Source organism: Glycine max, chromosome 4, assembly GCF_000004515.6.
Source record: "Glycine max cultivar Williams 82 chromosome 4, Glycine_max_v4.0, whole genome shotgun sequence".
Lineage (NCBI taxonomy): Eukaryota > Viridiplantae > Streptophyta > Magnoliopsida > Fabales > Fabaceae > Glycine > Glycine max.
Genome location: NC_016091.4, coordinates 35,240,012 through 35,258,631, shown reverse-complemented (window position 1 = coordinate 35,258,631; position 18,620 = coordinate 35,240,012). Strand labels below are relative to the sequence as shown.

Here is an 18,620-nt window from a genome sequence, read left to right as displayed (position 1 = left end):
AGTACAAAACAAGTTTATACTGACATTCAATCACAAGTCATTGTTGGTGTTGAGAATCTGAAAGATATTCTAAATGACATTGTAATAAATGTAGTTTGTAGGCATATAATCCTTGATTTAAAGGAAACCAAATATCATGTATTTATGTGCAATCAATGCTATAAGCCTATATAAACTCTACACCGTTGTGTATTGGAACACATGGTTTCAGTCTATTATCCCTATATATTTTCTCTCATTTTACATGGTATCAAAGTCTATAAGTCCATATTGGTTCTCGCCTTCACCTATTAGAGTAGGCTTGCTTGTTCTGGCAGGCATCTATATGGAAGGGGGTGTTAGGAAATTCCACATTGCTTGCTCTTTGATTTAGGAAGTTCCACATCTCTCTGTGAAACGAGATAATCAATTACCACAATCTGTAATTGATTACCACGTTTCTGAAAATGCAGAGCAAGAGGGATTTGAACAAATTAATTGATTACCACACTTAATAATCGATTGAATCGGTTTTATCTGTTAAAATTATAAATAGCTTCACTTGTTATTTCTCATTAGTGACTCTTGATTCAATCTTATCTTTTAAAAAACACTTTCTGAGAGTCATCTATAGGAATCACTCTGCATTTCAACAAGAGATTCAAGTTGGTCAAGATTCATTCCTTTTTGGCTCTTTTCTCCTACAAGATTCATTTAAACCTTCTGAGGCTGATGTGTTCTCCAGCTCTCTTTCTAGCAATATTCCCTGACTTCACCAAGATCTCTGAGTTATCTTCAAAATAATGGTTTGAAGCTTCCAAATGTTGGTTTTAAGAAAGTCAGAATTTTCTTTTTTTGGACTCATGGATATTCTAGCTCTTTCTTTCTAGAAATATTCCTTGACTTCACCGACATCCCTGAGTTGTCTTTCAAACTATTGTCTTTTTTTTAGTGGAACTCAAGTTTTATGTACAAATGCAAATGTAGGAGTATGCCAATAAAAAGATCAGCTTCTAGTTGTTTATACTCGGACAAATGTACATGGTGGGAACTAAATAGGAGTTTGCTACAAAAATGCTCCGCATAAGCATAGGAGAAGCTACTCCAATGGAGCTTTTGTAGAAGCTCTTTTTTTTTAGAATTATACTATAAAATAAGGTCCTTATAATTTTTAGAACTTCAATATAATACTGTTTGGTCCAGCTTCTCCTGTTAAGAAGAAAAAAAGCTAATATTATGCAGAGCCAACACTACCTTAGAATGGCACCAGCTCAAGATGGCCAAACTCTTACTTTCAACATGTTATCCAGAGCTTGACAAGAGACAACTATTTCATGCCTTCCGGTGGACCCTATTAGTGCTAACATTTTTTTCAGAAACTGTCTCCTATCTGGTTTTCAGCTCATGCCAATGCTCAGTGATTTCCCCTTTTTCCAGTCACTTCCAGCCCTTCTGTGCCACTGTTAGTTGACGTACTCTCCTGCTGGCAACCACACACACCACTTCTGGTCATGTCACCTTTATTTTTTGGCTGCCACTAACCGCCTAGTATATTTATATGTAACAAGCTTGGTGCATATGATTCATATACTCCAACTAGAGAGGGAGTGCATATGATTCATACTATATCATGGTTTTTTGTCATGGGACTATTCTAGGTTCTATGTAATTACAGTAATTAGGCAATTAGGATATCTGCAATTATTCCTTTATTATTATCCATAGAATATAATAATATACTTGGCTGTGTAATACACTCCCGGATTCAGTTCTCTTGTTTTCGCTTCCTTTCAATAAATACCAAAAAGAAGAAAAGAAAATATCCATGAAGGCTCACCTGATAACGTTCAGTTTTACAGTATGGTTGTACAACAGGAAGACCAAGAGGAGTGGTCCAGCGAACAGCCTGGTTTTCACAAGCAATCACCTGTAGAATGTTTCAGAGTGACCCTTTTCAGGAAAAGAGACTAAGCAAAGAAATATGCAGCCACACATATATGCATAAACCCATAAACAAAGTGCCAAAAGTAACTAAGAGGACCAATGGCATCATTTGGAATCCAACATACTGTGTGTGATAAGAGAGCTAACCTTTGCACAATCCCCAAGCCAACCCATGATGCCACGTGCAGCTTCAAAAACTTCTCCAAGGGCAGCCAATGTCACCTACAGAAATTAAGTTTGAAAATGTCAATCAAACTTCCTAATAATAACCAGAATGATAAGAGCATTTGAATACATCAAAAAACCTGATGGAATGCATAAGCATGCCAATAAAGATTTTTCTTTTTTTTGTTTTTACATAAATACAGAGATCTTAGTAGAAAGAAAATTTTGCTGTTCTATTCTATTAAGTATTAACCATTGAAGGAGGAAATGATCTCACAATGCAATGATAATAGTTTAGTAATTGCACATTAAGGCAGCAATTGCAATCTCTAACAGCTAAAATCCTAGAATATAATGTAGCTGATACTCACCTTAGCTGCATAGCAAGATGCAGCATATAAAAGTCTATCATCAGTAATGAGACCTTTCTCCCCTAATCTTCTCTTAATTTGCTCCCGTGCCCCAATATAAGTAACACCATAAACAGAAGTCATTACTGTCTGTTTGACCAGTTTCCTATCAATCTGAATACTTTCAAAAGTTTAGAGTAGAACAGAAAAAAGAAACCATAGCCAATTGCTGGAGTAGAAATTTTATCATTTAGTAATTAGCACAACTTTGAAACTTGAAATCAAGACTGACCTGACCAAGCAACACCTTTGCTAACAAAGCATTTGGAAAGGTATCTGGGTCTTTGTTGCTGTCTCGTCTCATTATATCATAAACCCTACCCATATTTCAATTTAAATGTCTAAAATATTAATAGTCCAAAGTAATTATGACAAGAATATTATGGATCACAAAAGATCTTCTGAGTTTGGATAATTTACACAAGAATAGTAGGTCATGAAGTAAGATTTAACAAAAATGAAACTACCCCAATGAAAAACACAAAAACATGTAAAAATTTTCTATTCAGTGAGGAAGTACAGTAATAACAAGAAGGGCTCAGATGTCAATATAGTAACAGCATCAAATGCAAAACACAGCTGAAATGAATTTAATATACCTAACAGCAATCTCTGTGTAAACATCAGCAGGTTTCTCTTTAGCAACCAAGTTAACTGCAGCAGCCTCCAGCTGAGAAAGTACATTTATTCCAGTAAAGTGAGAATAATAAATGCCACTAACCAGAAATGGAAAATAATGTAGAATAATTTATCACTTTAACCACACTAGTAATGGAAGGAAGTGGATCAAAAGCAAAGGGACCATATATGTGTGTGGGACAGATTAATAAATTCTGCACTGACAAAGATCACTGTAGCCATTTTAGAATGTGATTAAATAACAAACACCTTAATTGCCATAGAAATGTAATTATCAATCATTGCAATCATGAGTTGTTTCTGGCGATACTGATCAATGACTCAGGTGGTCAGGAAAATAGAACATCACTACAAAGCATGGCCAATTTTAAATAGATCTGATCCAACATAGCAGAAAGGTAATAGAAAAACTAATCACTACATTTAGCTAGAAGCATGTTGATGCAAATAAATTTAAAACCAATGATTGAAAGAAAGGGAAGGCAATTAGCAAATTATAAATTATAAGATTGATATCACTTAATTGTAAAATTAATTACTGGCCATGGATATATCATCACATGAAGGTAACGTAGCATCAAATAGCTGCCAGAATAATAAAAAACAAAAAGGAAGACTATTTTTCTATGTATTGAATAAGCTGTATTGATACGATGACTCACAGGAGTACTAGATAGTGGTTATTTTATTTCAATACACTATAACAAAACTTGTCAAGGACCCACTTTCCTAAAAGCATAATTTATTAGGTAAAGGCCCATTAATGATTTTACATTTATAACACACCATGCAAGAACTGCTTGGGGTGTGAACAATTTATAGTCTAATAGACACGCTGTACCTTAATATTAAGTTCAATTTATGAGGTTTAAAGGAATTATGGATAGAAATCTTGACCACTTGATCATAGAGACTGTTATTTCAAGGAACAACTTGCCTAGAATCTTCCAGTATTAGATTAAGGTCTATTTCCATAAAATGATTTTCATTGTTAACAATACTAGCACATTTAATGCCAAAGTTACTCAAGGATAAATGTTGAAGAAAGCTATACAAAAACATTATATAACAGTGAAATCATCACAAGTCCACAAAGTATATAAAGTTAAAAAGATTCTATTAAGAGCCATTGCAAAAGGAAAGAAACGAGATTTGTAAACCTACATTATCTCTTCCCAGAGCTGCATAGTGCTGTAAGCCATTGCAGGAACCATCCTAAAATTTCATCAGAGTACCATTACTAACAAATACTTTTTGAAAACATACAGAAAAAAAGTTTAAATTGAAAAGTGACCCATATCATAGAGTTTTGCAACATGAAAAAGCCAACAATGCATTCACTTATAGGGTTTTGGTACCAAATTTCATCTTTCATTTTTTCCTTTTTGCTTTCTCTTTTATTGCATTTACCTTTTGGTCTTGAGGGTCTACTCTTGGAATCAATTTTGATTAACATCAAAAGAACTCCCAAAAGAAAAAGGCTATAACAGCTTTCTTTTTTCATTGCTTTTAAGGCTTCCAATGATGAATTTACCTGATGAATTGGAAGATGAGAGATAAAAGAATTTGGTGATGAGCTTCTTAAGGCCTCTGATAGATTAATACAAGCAGCAAGGCACTGGAAAGGATCCTCCGCTGTTAACCACCAACGATTTCCGTTAATAGGGTGATCAGCAGAATCAAATATATCATGAATATGATCCTCTATAAATCCTAGGCGCCCATCATAAGAATGCTTCTCAATACCACCAGCATACAAATTTGCTAGATGTATCTTCAGCCACCTTAGTCCAGACTTTCCCAATGGCCTCCCTTCAGCAAATTCAAGTAGTCCTCGACACAGATCAGAACCTAAATGATTCAAATGAGGATGCATAGGATATGCTCTACCACGGAAATCAAGATTGTGAGGATAATAAAAGCCTTCCTCATCTTTCATTTTTCGTGCCACCTGTTTAAGAATGTATTTTCTTTAAATTATTGCTCAACTAGTGAAACATGGGATAGTATTGAACATGATAATGGTAAACTTAGTTCAGATTATGCGATTAATGATCACATTGAACAAACAAACTTTGGAAATCACATCTAATTATGTATTTGGATGCTTTTCCTTTCATTTGTGTCATGTGAACAGAGAAATATATGCACAACCCTACACAGGGCTCTAAAATTATCCTGTGTGGAGTCCTTGTGTTTGCCTCTCATGTCATAACCCTACCAACATCCTATTATGTAAGATGCAAGTAAAATCATAGGACACGGATGTAACTAAATTTGGAATTTGCAGTTGTTCCCAATAGTTCAAACATATCACTGAAAAAAATATTTTACGGTGAGAGGGAAGGTCTTACAGAAAGCTTAAGTTCGGTGTCACATCTTAGAGAATGCCTTTCCAGATTAATTTTTTTTGCCTTCCTTACACTGCATTTCCACTCCTGAATTAGCTTTAAATCCTCTACAGGCGGCTTATCTGGTTTAGGAACCTACAAGTCAAAGAAGAATATATGAAGGCTAGATTAATTGCATAGTAATAGGTAACATTGAGAATTAATTAGCCATCAAATGAACATGTATATGGATTTAGCCATCAAATGAATTTGGAAATTTTAGACTGAGTCTGTGATTAATCTCGACTCATTGCAGTCTCAAGGATGTCAAACGATTCAAATACTACCATACAGAAGTGAATATATTTTTAGTTCATGTAAAGTCCCTTTTTACCTCACCTAGTGGATAAGGCTTTGTCATTATTTGTTTGTTTGTAAAGCCACTTTTTTACTTAGCTTTTTTAGTGGCAGAAGAAATAGGTAAATGGGGGAAAAAAGCAGAAAGAATACAATCACTCTTCTATGAAGACCTAAAAACCTGCCCCCTCTCTCTTTTATACAAGCACTAAATTCATTTGGATGGACAGAAGAATATTACAAGTAATCAATTATGTTTTTTTTATATATGCTTACATCTTGTCAGAAGCAACAAGGGGGGTTGTAGATAATAGGCCTTTCGTGGAGTTATGGAAACTAAGGATACCACCTAAAGCGGCGTTTGCATGGAGGCTCATTAGGAACAGGCTACCGACAAAGGCCAACTTAAGGAAGAGACAAGTGGAGATATCTGATGTGACATGCCCATTATGCAACAATATGGAGGAGGATGCAGCACATCTCTTTTTCCAATGCAGCAGAATACTCCCCCTGTGGTGGGAATCATTGTTATGGGTGGGAAAAAAGGCTGTCTTTCCACAGAACCCAATTGAACACTTTATGCAACACACCAACGGGAATGTCTATAGTATTAAGGATACAAGATGGAAATGCTGGTGGATAGCCCTCACGTGGACCATTTGGCAGCATAGAAACAAAACAGTTTTTGACACACATATTTTCAACACAAGAAAAGTAATGGATGACGCACTTCTCCTATTATGGTCATGGCTTAAAGTTATGGAGAAAGACTTCACTATGCATTACAACCAGTGGTCCTCTCAGCTGGGGGATGTATTTGGGTAAATAGGAAAGAAGGGTACTGGCTAGGATTCTCTGTAGTAGGTACACCACAGCAGTAATCTTGGCCTTGGGTTCAGATGGTATCTAATATTAACCTCTAGGATAGTATTGATACCAGCTGTGTATATCTCTATTGTCTGTATTTTAAGTACCTCTGGTACTTTACATATATCTAATTACCTATTTTTGCTGAGCAAAAAAAAAATGCTTACATCTTTACAATCAACCAGTCCTGCAATGTTACCCCCTCCAGCCCAAATTGACTCGACAACTCCAAGCATTCTTCTATTTACTCGCCATTTGGTGTTGCCAAGAATATCCAAGGTCTGCACAAAACAATGATGCCTTTTTATTATGAAAAAAAAAGTATATATATATAGATACAATTCAGTGAACCAGAAAATGCAGAATACAAAGATTGAAACTGTTTAGAAATACTGACTACTGACAATACATTTTTAATAATAAGAAACTTGTAACCATTGAATGAAAACAAGTTACTGATTTGGTAATGCAAGCAATTCATCAAATTTCTTATCATATTTTTATATAACACTGCTACACATTTTCATTGCCAATCAAAAAAGGAATGGCTACATGTCACTTTTGGTCCTTTATGCATATTTAGTTTTAAAAGTTTCATTTTGATCTTTTATGTTTTCGAAAGGTATTGTTTTGGTCCTGTCTTTAATGTTCCATTTAAAGCATTAGTGTTTTGTTAACATTTAATTTTTGAAATAATTATTTCAACATATTAGCGGTTTTTAGCCACCACTATCTTTGTTTTGTTTTAAAAATTAGAAACAAAAACAAATAAACAAACAATGGTGCTTTATGGGTAACCGACATCATTGTTGTCAGGGGCCTCTGAGACTGGTGACTTCATGTCTACCTCCGCCGCCAACAACCTCATAAAGCGCTGATCACCATCATCGTCCTCTTCCTCTGACAAGCCCAAAACCAAGAAGCTCTTCTATGACCAAGAAGACCTCACCCTCTACTGCTTCTTTGTTGTTCCTATTCTCCTCAATATCAACTCCCTCATCAACAAGCATTGCCCTGTCCTCTGCCACTGTGTCAAAGAACTCCACTTTGCAGGCAAGGGAGTCCGAATAAGCGTCACCTTGCGCCACCACAACATATTCCCCCTCATTGACCGCTCCATTACATTACCTCCCACTCTTGGTTGCGTTGCCACATCACCTTCACCCTCCCCGCAAACCATCTCAAACACTTTGCTCCTCCACTGCCATAAGAACTAGAAAGGGGCAAAATGAAAACCAAAACATGAAACGCAGAACCGAATTCAGATCTTTGCCATGCAATGTTGTCAAACACGCTAGTAAACTCGCATACTCGTTCGTGTTACGAGTTTTTGGGGCTTCCTCGTGTCAACTCGTGATGAAGATCATTGCTACTACGGATTGCACAGGGGAACGTAAGTTTGCTCGCAAACATGGTTGGTTGAGTTCCGTCTCAATCCAGAACGTTGGGCGCAGGTCGGGTTCAGCCTAATTTGAAGTTGGGCTTTTCGGGTCGGGTTCAACAAACCTAGTTCGAAAATAAAGTAAGACCCTATTCTAGGGTTTCTATTAGGAACGAAGAATTAAAATGAAGAAAAGAAAGAATTTTACTGAATAGATAGAAAAGAACAGAAATAGGAGAGAAAACTCTCCTTCAAGGGTTTCCCCTTCACAAAGGATTTCTCCTTTCACAAAGAGCTAATGCTCAATTTACAATGACAACAAATTTGCCTTTCTCCTATCCTTCTTCCCCTATTTATATCTAATAAACCCATCTAACTAACTAACTAACTAATTAACTAACTCATTAGTAGTCTATCTTAACTAACTCTCCCTTCTCCTTATATCCTAACAATACACCCCTCCTAAAAATCAACCTTGTCCTCATGGTTGGAATTTGAAAACTGTAATTGTACATTGAAATGATAGATTTTCTCAAGTTTTCTCCAATTGCCGGAAGACATCATCACCCATTGTGGCTTAGCTAGGAATGATCCACTGCCCTTGCATGCAGGGTTAAGTTTGGTGGCTCCGGTGGAGATCTGGATGGAAGCAAATTCTGATTAATCTAGACCTCCATAGGTGTTACTGCAATCTTTTTCCACCTTTTCTCTATTAACGTGTCATCAGCTATACATGCATCCAAGTTTAGCAGTATAAATCTAGCCACCCAGTTGAACTCCAAGTTTTTGCTCCTCCCTCTTTTATGAATCCCATTTCTACAGCCCATTATGTAAAAAGTTGGACCCACTTTATAGAATTCCAAAACTTCCCTTTACTCTTTCTCATCCTTCAAAACTAAATCATTGACACTAACAGGATGTGCCTCTTTGGTGTTCTTCCAGAGGGAATCAATTGCAAACCCACTGGCCACTTTATGCAAACTCAGGTACGGCAACTTCGGTGGTGGTGGGGACAAGGATGGACTCCGTATAACATGAATCATCATGACTGCCTTTGTACATCCCTTCTGTCTTGGCCCCATTGTCGAGCTATCATCCATAGACACAACAAAGTTTAATGCTAAAGGCTCACCCAACAAGTTGACATTCCAAGATTCCAACACCATTGATGTTCCAGCCACCTTCATGATCAAATCTGGGTCCAACGATGATTTTTGTTTCATCATAACAATCTTTTTATGGAAATCTGAATCTTGAAAAGAATGAGGCTTGGCTGCATCACCAGCTTCGACTTCTTTCTTGATCAACTTTGGTATTGGATTATCAAGAAAATGGTCTTTGCAGCCCACATTTTTCACTTTGTGTTCCTTGTGTTTCTCCTTCTTGATCAAAGGATCAACTTCTTCCTCCATCATAACTTTTCCATTTGCTGTTTCTCTTGCTAATTTTGCTTCATCATAATTTTCATTGTTAAGAACCCAAATCACACAATAGAAGAAAGGAAAGAAAGATGGAATATCTTGATCCTAAAAGAACAAAAAACAGGAGAGAAAACTATCCTCCAAGGGTTTCCCCTTCACAAAGGATTTCTCCTTTCACAAAGAGCTAATGCTCAATTTACAACGACAACAAATTTGCCTCTCTCCTGTCCTTCTTCCCCTATTTATATCTAATAAACCCATCTTACTAACTAAGTCATTAATAGTATATCTTAACTAACTCTCCCTTCTCCTTATATCCTAACAGTTTCAAACAGAAAAGCGGACCTGCAAGACCCTTCTCTGCAAAATGCTCTGCTGCTTCCCCTTCGCTCAAAGGTGCCATCTCGATCATCGCCGATGCTTCCGTCAGCGGTCGTTGTCAACACTTCCGTCATCGTTGTTGGTTGTCGCCGACGCTGACTGTGTTGTTTGGACTCGTTGGTTGTCATTGACCCTTCTCTACTTGATGTGACGGTGCTGGTAAGTGTTGTTTGGTGTTTTCTGTTTGGTGATCCTTCTATTTTTTGTTTGCGAGCCCACTGAGTATAGTTCTATCCTGATGCTATTAATGAGGAGGAAGATGAAGATCACATGGAGGATGACTATCCTGGTTTAAATTTGAATGATATTCTAGCCTATTGTGTTTTTATTAAGTAATTTCAACTTATTATGTCTTACGTATTGGATCTTAATCTTTATGTTTTATTATGAGTTATCCCCTTTTTTTTCTTGTCTGTATTATTATGTATGTGTATGTATGTAAATATATTTTTTATATATGCATATAACTCTTGCGAGTTGTGTTATGATCTTTTACCCCCATACCATTCCTCTTATGAGTTACAAGTTTGACAACATTGTTGCGAAGAACAATTGAAGAAAATTGGATCCAAAAAGTACACCACGTCCCTCCCATCACTTCAATTTCCATACAATTAGAACAACTCTTAGCTTGGATTTCTATTAATTGCTACCATTTTCTTTTATGCTTTTCAGAATTAACAAAGGTGCAAGGAGGCTTGATCCCAAAGGAGCATGTTGGATCTCTCTACTCCTTCGTCGAATAAGGCTTTGTCCTGTTTGAGCTTTGAAGAAACCTCCGCACCTGATTCAGTGGTTTAAAATTGAAACGTGAAATAAAAGTTCTGAATAATGCTTGTTTATTTATTTATTTTTGGGGTGTGCTTGCAGAGGCTCAAGCCTGAGAAGAATGAAAGAGCGTTTGAAAGAGAAGATAATTATTTCAAAATTTAAATGTTAATAGAACTCTAACATTTTAAATGGTAAATTAAAATACGGACCAAAACGATACATTTTGAAAACATAAAGGATAAAAACAAACTTTTAAAACTTAATGTACCAAAATAGAAAAACATAAAGGACCAAAAGTGACATTTAGTCAAAAGGAAATGGAAATTTACATGCACTACCTCAAAAACTTTTTGCATTTGTGCTCCATTGACATTCTTCATTACATCTTGTTGCTTCCTAGATCCATGAGTACGCATGATATAAGATGGTAAGAATAAGTGTCCGCCCTTGTCATATCTGGAAAGAGTATTATGAAATGTTAGACACAAACACGCAGGCAAGCAACTAAGTTACAAAGGATTAAATATTAAAAAAATGTGAAAAGTTACATCCATCCTTCACTATTATATGTTTTTTACAAATTTATTAGAGTATGTACTTGTACAACTGTGAAAACAGTTTTGTAAAATGATTGTAAGGGCTGTTAGTTTTTGCTAACAGCACCCCTCTAGTGTTAAACAACAAATTATATGTTTGCAAGGGTTGTTAGCTTCGACTAACTGCACCTAACTAGGATTAGGGAGTCAGAATTTGTTAGTGTTAGTTTAAAGGGTCAGAGATCCATATATATCTCTGTTGTAACTAACTCTAACTAACTTTTCAGATCATAATAATATCAGTTCATTTTTCTCCAGTTTTCTCTCCTTTCCCTTCTCAGTTTATTGAATATGATATCTAGAGCCATTTTTTTCATAATCATCGTCCCTTCACAAGGTTCAGATCAGTGCTTTCATGGCTTCCGCTCTGTCGAACATCGTTTCTCAGTCATTCCCAAACTCCATTGCGGAAAAACTTGATGACTCAAACTACACTGATGTCAACATGTAGAACCAATTATCAAATAACACAAGTTGCAGCGTTTCGTCGTCAATCCCGTTGTTCCACCTCGGTATCTCTCGGAGGACGATCGAATTTCCGATCACGTCAACCCTGACTATGAAGCTTGGGAGGTTCAAGATGAAATGCTCCTTGTTTGGCTTCAATCTACTCTTTCGAAATCAATATTATTGCGTGTTCTTGGGTCGAATCACTCCTATCAAGTTTGGGAGAAGATTCATCAGTACTTTAGCCTGCATACGAAGTCCCGTGCTCGATAGCTTCGCACTGCGATGCGCATAGTTACACTTGACAGCAAATCAATTTATGAGTACTTGTGCAAAATCAAAGGATATGTTGATGAACTTGCTGGCGTCAGAGTTCTTGTTCGTCACGAGTAGTATGTTGATGCGCTTCTCGAAGGACTACCGTCAGATTACGTGTCAATAATCTCAGTAATCGAGAGTAAGAAGCGCACTCCTCCATCCATTGCAGAGATAAAAGCTTTACTCTATGGTCATGAAACTTGTCTAACACGCTACAACAGAGATGCACAGGTGATAAGTTCTGCGTCCTTGAACTATACTCAAGGCTATTCGCACCAAAACTCTTATAAAACTTGTGGCTCCGGCAGAGGAAGTGGTGGTGGTCGATTTGCCAACTTCCAATGTCAAATTTGTCTTAAATATGGACACACTGCCAATGTTTTCCATTTTAGGTTTGATATGAATTTTCAGCCCTATGATCCTACCACACTTCAACCCATTCCTTACTCCATTGGATCAGTCAAAGCCTCCAATACCTGGGTTAATCCAAATTCCAAGGTTGTTGTTCCAGGCCCCAGCCAACTAGTGCTATGCTCACAAATTCTTCCTCTCATGGGAATGGTCTTGCTGGCTCTACCTGGATTCCAGACCCTGGAGCCAGTTTTCATGTGAGTGATGACTCAGAATATTAAACAATTCACCCATTTTGATGGACCCGATCAGATTTTCAAAGGCAATGGTGAAGGTTTAAGTATCTCTAATACTGGTTCCTCATCCTTTGTGTCTCCTAATGATGCTGGCATAACATTTAAGCTTCACAAATTATTATGTGTTCCTTCAATTTCGAAAAATTTGTTAAGTGAGTTAATTTGCCAAAGATAACTCTATTTTCTTTGAATTTCATCCTCACTTATGTCTTGTGAAGTCTCAAGAGACCAATAAGATCCTTTTTCAAGAAGTTGTTGGTGCTAATGTACTTTACTCCTTACATAATCTCAAGCTTCAAGACAAACCTTCTCTGCTGATGTCTACCTCAACCTCTGTTTCAAATACAAACTTCCCTAGTTCAGCTGCAACTATTAATAATAACTCTAGTATAGTTTCTAATTCTGTTGTTTCTTCTTCCAGTATTACTAACCTCTGGCATGCTAGGTCATAGAGTTTGAGAGAGAGAAAAAGAAGAAGAAAGCTGGAAGATATTATTATTGATTTAGCAGGAATATGATACAACTTGAGCTCTTTAGCTAAGACTTTCTCCCTGACAAAAAAGATGTCAATTTCCGTGTGCTTAGTCTGGGAATGAAGAACTGGATTATGACTGATAGCTACTACACTTTGGTTGTCACAATAAAATAAATCTCTAGGATCTGAAACGGAACAGATAACTCTGATTTTGAATCCATGTAACTACAGTCGTGGCTTGAGCCAAGCTCCTATATTCAGCTTCAGTGGAAGATCTAGCCACAATTTATTGTTTCTTGGACCACCATGAGACCAAATTAGGACCAAAATAAATCACTGCACCAGAGGTAGACCTTTTATCATCTGGATCTGAGGCCCAATCAGCATCACACAGGGCTTTGATAGTAAAAGACTGAGAGGAAGGAGCAGCCTTGAAATGCAGACCATGATGAATAGAGCCTTTAAGGTACCTTAGAATGCATTTAACAGTTGTCCAATGAGAGTCCATAGGATTAGCCATGAGCTGACAGACCTTGTTCATAGCATAGCTTAACTCAGGTCTTGTAACGGTTGTGTATCGAAGAGCACCAACAACAGACCTATAGAGAGATGGATCACTGAATAAATCCGAGCTAGCTTTAGTTAACTTGCAATTAGCAGTCATAGGGGAAGAAATAGGTTGTGCTTCTGCCATTTTGGTTTTCTGAAGCAAATCTCTGATATATTTGCTTTGAGTCAGTATAATAGTCCCATCAGCCACTGATTTGATTTCAATACCAAGAAAATAGTCAAGTTTACCCAATTGTTTAAGAGAAAAATTGGAATGCAGCTTAGTGGTGAGTTGCTGAATTACAACATTGGAGGTACCAGTGATAATAATATCATCTACATAAACAAGAATGCAGATAATGTGTCCTTTTTTTTTATAAACAAACAACGAAGGATCGCACTTGCTGGCCACAAACCCAAGCTGTAAAAGAGTTCCTTTGAGCCTATCAAACAGCTGTCTTGGGGCCTGTTTAAGGCCATACAAAGCTTTTTGTAGCTTGCAAACCAAGGTTTTATCTGAACTTTCAAAGCCTTGTGGTTGTTGCATCTAGATAGTCTCTTCAAGATGGCCATTTAAAAAGGCATTGTTGACATCTATCTGGAACAAATCCCATTTATTAGTAAGAGCAAGAGTGATTGTAATAGGTTTTATCACAGGAGAAAAGGTTTCATTAAAGTCACAACCAACAACCAGATGAAATCCTTTAGCCACTAACCTAGCCTTGAACATGTTAACAGTCCCATCAGCATTCTCCTTAATTCTGAAGATCCACTTACAAGCCACAGCTTGTCTGTCTTTGGGAAAAGGAACAAGATCCTATGTTTTATTGTTAAGAAGAGCTTCATACTCTTGTTTCATAGCAGCAAACCATTGAGGGTCAACAAGAGCCTGTTTAGCAGTCTTAGGTTCACAATGTGCCAAAAACAGTGAAGGATGCAGCCTAGATTGATGAGTTCCAGACTCGAATCTGGTTTGCATAGGATGGACATTTTGTGAGGGAAGAACAAGGAGAACTGACAGTGTGAGACTGAGAAGAAGAGGTACTGGACAGTTCACTTGGATTTCTGTTTAAGTCAGAAACAGTGTTAGAGTGTTCATTAGTAACAGAATTTGGTTCAGCATTTGAAAGAGGAGAAAATGATGTGACATTTTGAGAATTAGGGAATTTAGTATTAAGAGATCTAGAGGGATCAACACTTACAGAAATAAAATTAGTTTCCACATGTTGAGAAGAATGAGTGAGTTCATTAGGTGAAGTTGAAACAAGAGGAATATGAGCAGTAGGTAAAAAATCACTCTTAGAAGAAGTGACAGAGTTGGATAAAGGTGGAAAAAGATCATTGTAAGGATATTTAAGCTCATTGAAGATAACATCTTTGGAAACATATAATTTGCCATTAGGAGAGAGACACTTGTAGCCTTTGTGAGAGGTGGAATAACCAAGGAACAAACACTCATGTGACCTGAAATCAAGTTTGTGTTTATTATAGGGTCTAAGAAAAGGATACCAAGAACATCCAAAATTACTCAAAAAATTGTAATTAGGTGACTTGTTAAACAAAACAATATAAGGAACTTGAAATTGAAGAGAAGCAATGCGAAGTCTGTTTATCAAATAAACAGCAGTTTGGAAGGCAAAATCCCAAAATTTTAAAGGGAGAGAAGCTTGTTTGAGAAGAGTGAGGCCTAACTCAACGATATGCCTGTGTTTTCTTTCCACAATACCATTTTGATGAAGTGAGAGGGCAAATTAGCCTGTGAATGATCCCATGGGTTTGAAGAAATGAGGTAAGAGGTCTAAATTCACCTCCTCAATCTGTTTGAACACTCTTAATTTTGGTATCAAATTAGAGTTCAGTCATGGATTTAAATTGCTGAAAAACAAAATGTTTCTGATTTATTTTTAAGAAAATAGATCCAAGTGAACTTACAATAGGCATCAACTAAGCTGATATAATAACAGAAACCATTTGAGGATGAAATATGAGATGGTCCCCACAAATCACTGTATATAAGTTCAAGAGGAGCAGAATATACAGTTTGAGATAGAGAAGATGGTAGTCTATGTGACTTTCCAACACAATAAGAAGCACAGAATTCAAACATAGTTTTATTAACTATGGGTATATTACAATAATGAAGCACAAAAAACCTTCTTAGTGTCAGTCAATTCTGTAAAGATAACTCAGTTTTCTTTGAATTTCATCCCTCCTATTGCGTGGTTAAATCTTAGGTTTCTAAAGAAGTTCTTCTTCAAGGATTGGTGGGTCATGATGGGCTTTATCATTTGCCTAACTTGCTTTAGTCTTCAAGAGTATCTTCTTAATCAAGTGTTTCTCTGCAATCTAGTTCTTCCTTTGTAAATAGGCAGAATAATGTTTCACTTGTCAATGTTGCTTCTACTTGTAAAGAATATAGTGAGAGAATGAGTAGAGAGAGAAACATTGGGTGGGAGAGAGTTAGGGCTAGAGGAAAGGCTAAAACGAGTGACAAAGTGAGATTGAGAGAGGATCCCCGTCGGACCTACGCCGGGAACAGGAATGGACAACAACAAAGCTATAATCGAGCAAAATGGAGGGACAAGAAAGACATAGCATCTTTCTACTTCACCCAATTCCCTGAGGACGCAACCGAGAAGGACTTGTGGTACCACTTCAAAAAGTTTTTTTTTATCAGCAAAAATACTAATATATTAATTGAGTACCAGAGGTACTAGAAAATACAATAGACAACTCAGAATTGGTCCCTATGCAGTAGTTGAACCAATGCTGAGAAAATAAAGATAATACAAATGTTTGCTTGAGAATGCTATCCTGTACTATTAGAGAATCCTGCTCTGATATTGGATGACCACTGGTTGAAATGGATACTGAAATCCTTCTCCAAATGTGTGAGCCATGTCCATAACAAGAAAATTGCATCACCTAATAATATGTTAGCGTTGAATGTCCCATTAGAGAATATCATGTCATTTCTTTGCTTCCAAATGGTCCATGTCAATGCAAGCCACCACCATTTCCATCTACTAGACCTCTTTCCCTCTGTCACTCCATGTATGTGGTAAAGAAAATGTTGCCTTGGTTGATTTGGGAAGGCCCCCATCAAATTCACCCACGACAATGATTCTCACCAAACTGGAGATATCCTGCTACAATGAAAGAATAAATGTGCTGCACTTTCCTCCTCAGATCTGCAAAAAGGGCACCTCGGATCGTCTACCTCAATTTGCTTCCTCCGCAAATTTGACCTTGTCGGTAGCCTATCTCTTATGAGTCTCCAAGCGAATACCGTAATTTTTTAGGGAATCTTAAGCTTCCGCAGTTCCTCAAGAGCCCCATCCAGGTTCCCGTCAACCACCTCCTACCGTAGAACGCAATAGGCAGATTTGACCGTGTATTGCCCACTCGGATCTACCTTCCACACCCACTGGTCACCTTGCTGAGCTTGAATCTTGAGACAATCGACCTCCCTTAGGAAAGAGGCCACCATATCTACTTCATTATCGAACAAACACTATCCCACCCTGTATCTCTGAAGACCCCCATGTGCTGTATATATTGATTTTGCTGTGAGGATATACCATACAACCTGGGGTATCTTGCTAGCAGCGATTCTTCCACACCCATCCATGCGTCCTCCCAAAATTTAAACCTGTCCCACAACCCACCTTCCATAGTGTTGAGTTGTTCATTATCACACCATGTTGTGGGTGTTGAAACACAAGCTTTAGGTCCCTCCACCACATAGATTATGTCTTTGCTCTAGTTCCTTCGCTCAAGCCCCTCCAACCACCATATTTTGAGTCCAGCACCCTAGCCCACAACTCCCCCGGTCGTTGAAATAGGTTCCAATTCCACTTACCCAGTAAAGATAAGTTAAAGGAATTAATGTCTTTGACTCCCAGACCCCTGGCTTCCTTTGGCATGCACACCGTCTCCCAATTGACCCAAGCTATTTTCCTCTGCTGCTGATCACCACCCCATATAAAATTCCTCTGAAGTCTTACTAACTTATCCACCACCTTATGAGGAATCCTATAAAAAGAGAGAAAGTAAATAGGATGTTAGCACTGACTTTAAAAGAGTCACTCTCCCCCTGAAAGACAAATTTCTCTGTTTCCACTTCACTAATTTTCTCACACTTAGAGATGATAGGATCCCATGTCTGATATCTTCTCGGATTTGCTCCAATAGGAACACCAAGGTATGTGAAAGGGAGTGTCAACAAGCTACAATTGAGGTAATCAGCTGCCTCACTTTGCCATGACTCCATCTCCCCGAAAGCACCAAATCCACTTTTAGCAAAGTTGGGCAACATAAGGGAGATTTTCATCTCCAAACAACGGAACAAGAATGGAAGGAGGTATGGTTTTGCTAGATTTAAAGGGGTGGAGGACGTGCACAGCTTAGAAAGGAAACTAGACAACATCGTCCTTGGTGGTCTAAAGTTGTATGTCAACATTCCAAAATTTGGGAGAGACGCGGTGGAAAAGATAATACCAAAAGCCAAACGAATGGAACACGACGAGCAAAATGAAAATGAGGCACCCCGACGAAGACAACCATACCCGAGAATGAATCCAGGCTCGTATGCGGAGGCGGTGGTGAGGAATAATCGGAGCTCAAGCCAAAGGAGAACATCATACAACGAAAATCATAGTCGTGAAGGATAGCTGTCATCGGTATATCTTGATGTACCACTGACTGGGAACGAAAACCTCAATGCGCCGACAAGAACCACCCCAACCTCAACGCCAAGAACGAAGCTTCACGAGCTCGCGACTTTACCAAATGGATCAGAAGGAAATGCAAATCCAAAGGGTAAAGACAATACCCGTTGGGTATAGGTACCCAAGCAGACACGGGGCAGACCTGATTACACATCGGATACCCATGAGAATCAGACAACGCGCCATCGCTCGATGTCAGCTGACCGAGAAGAG

At 37.7% G+C, this 18,620-nt stretch overlaps 1 protein-coding gene across 4 annotated transcripts in view; it reads right to left on the bottom strand.

Moving 5' to 3' along the window:
• Positions 1-18,620, bottom strand: part of LOC100802776 (DNA-directed RNA polymerase 3B, chloroplastic) — a 52,707-nt gene that overhangs the window by 3,990 nt on the left and 30,097 nt on the right. The window contains exons 6-16 of one of the 4 annotated variants that reach the window (XR_005890975.1): positions 10,984-11,101; positions 6,859-6,972; positions 5,492-5,623; positions 4,672-5,088; positions 4,302-4,352; positions 3,098-3,168; positions 2,731-2,815; positions 2,460-2,612; positions 2,071-2,145; positions 1,817-1,906; positions 1,234-1,462 (exon numbers count right to left, since the gene is read on the bottom strand). Coding sequence is in view for 2 of the 4 variants with exons in the window: in XM_006578406.4 (XP_006578469.1) it covers positions 1,817-1,906; positions 2,071-2,145; positions 2,460-2,612; positions 2,731-2,815; positions 3,098-3,168; positions 4,302-4,352; positions 4,672-5,088; positions 5,492-5,623; positions 6,859-6,972; positions 10,984-11,101 (1,306 nt within the window). In the remaining 2 variants the exon portion in view is untranslated. The remainder of the gene's footprint in view (positions 1-1,233; positions 1,463-1,816; positions 1,907-2,070; positions 2,146-2,459; positions 2,613-2,730; positions 2,816-3,097; positions 3,169-4,301; positions 4,353-4,671; positions 5,089-5,491; positions 5,624-6,858; positions 6,973-10,983; positions 11,102-18,620) is intronic. The other 3 variants (XR_005890976.1, XM_006578406.4, XM_006578407.4) reach the window with 3 other exon arrangements.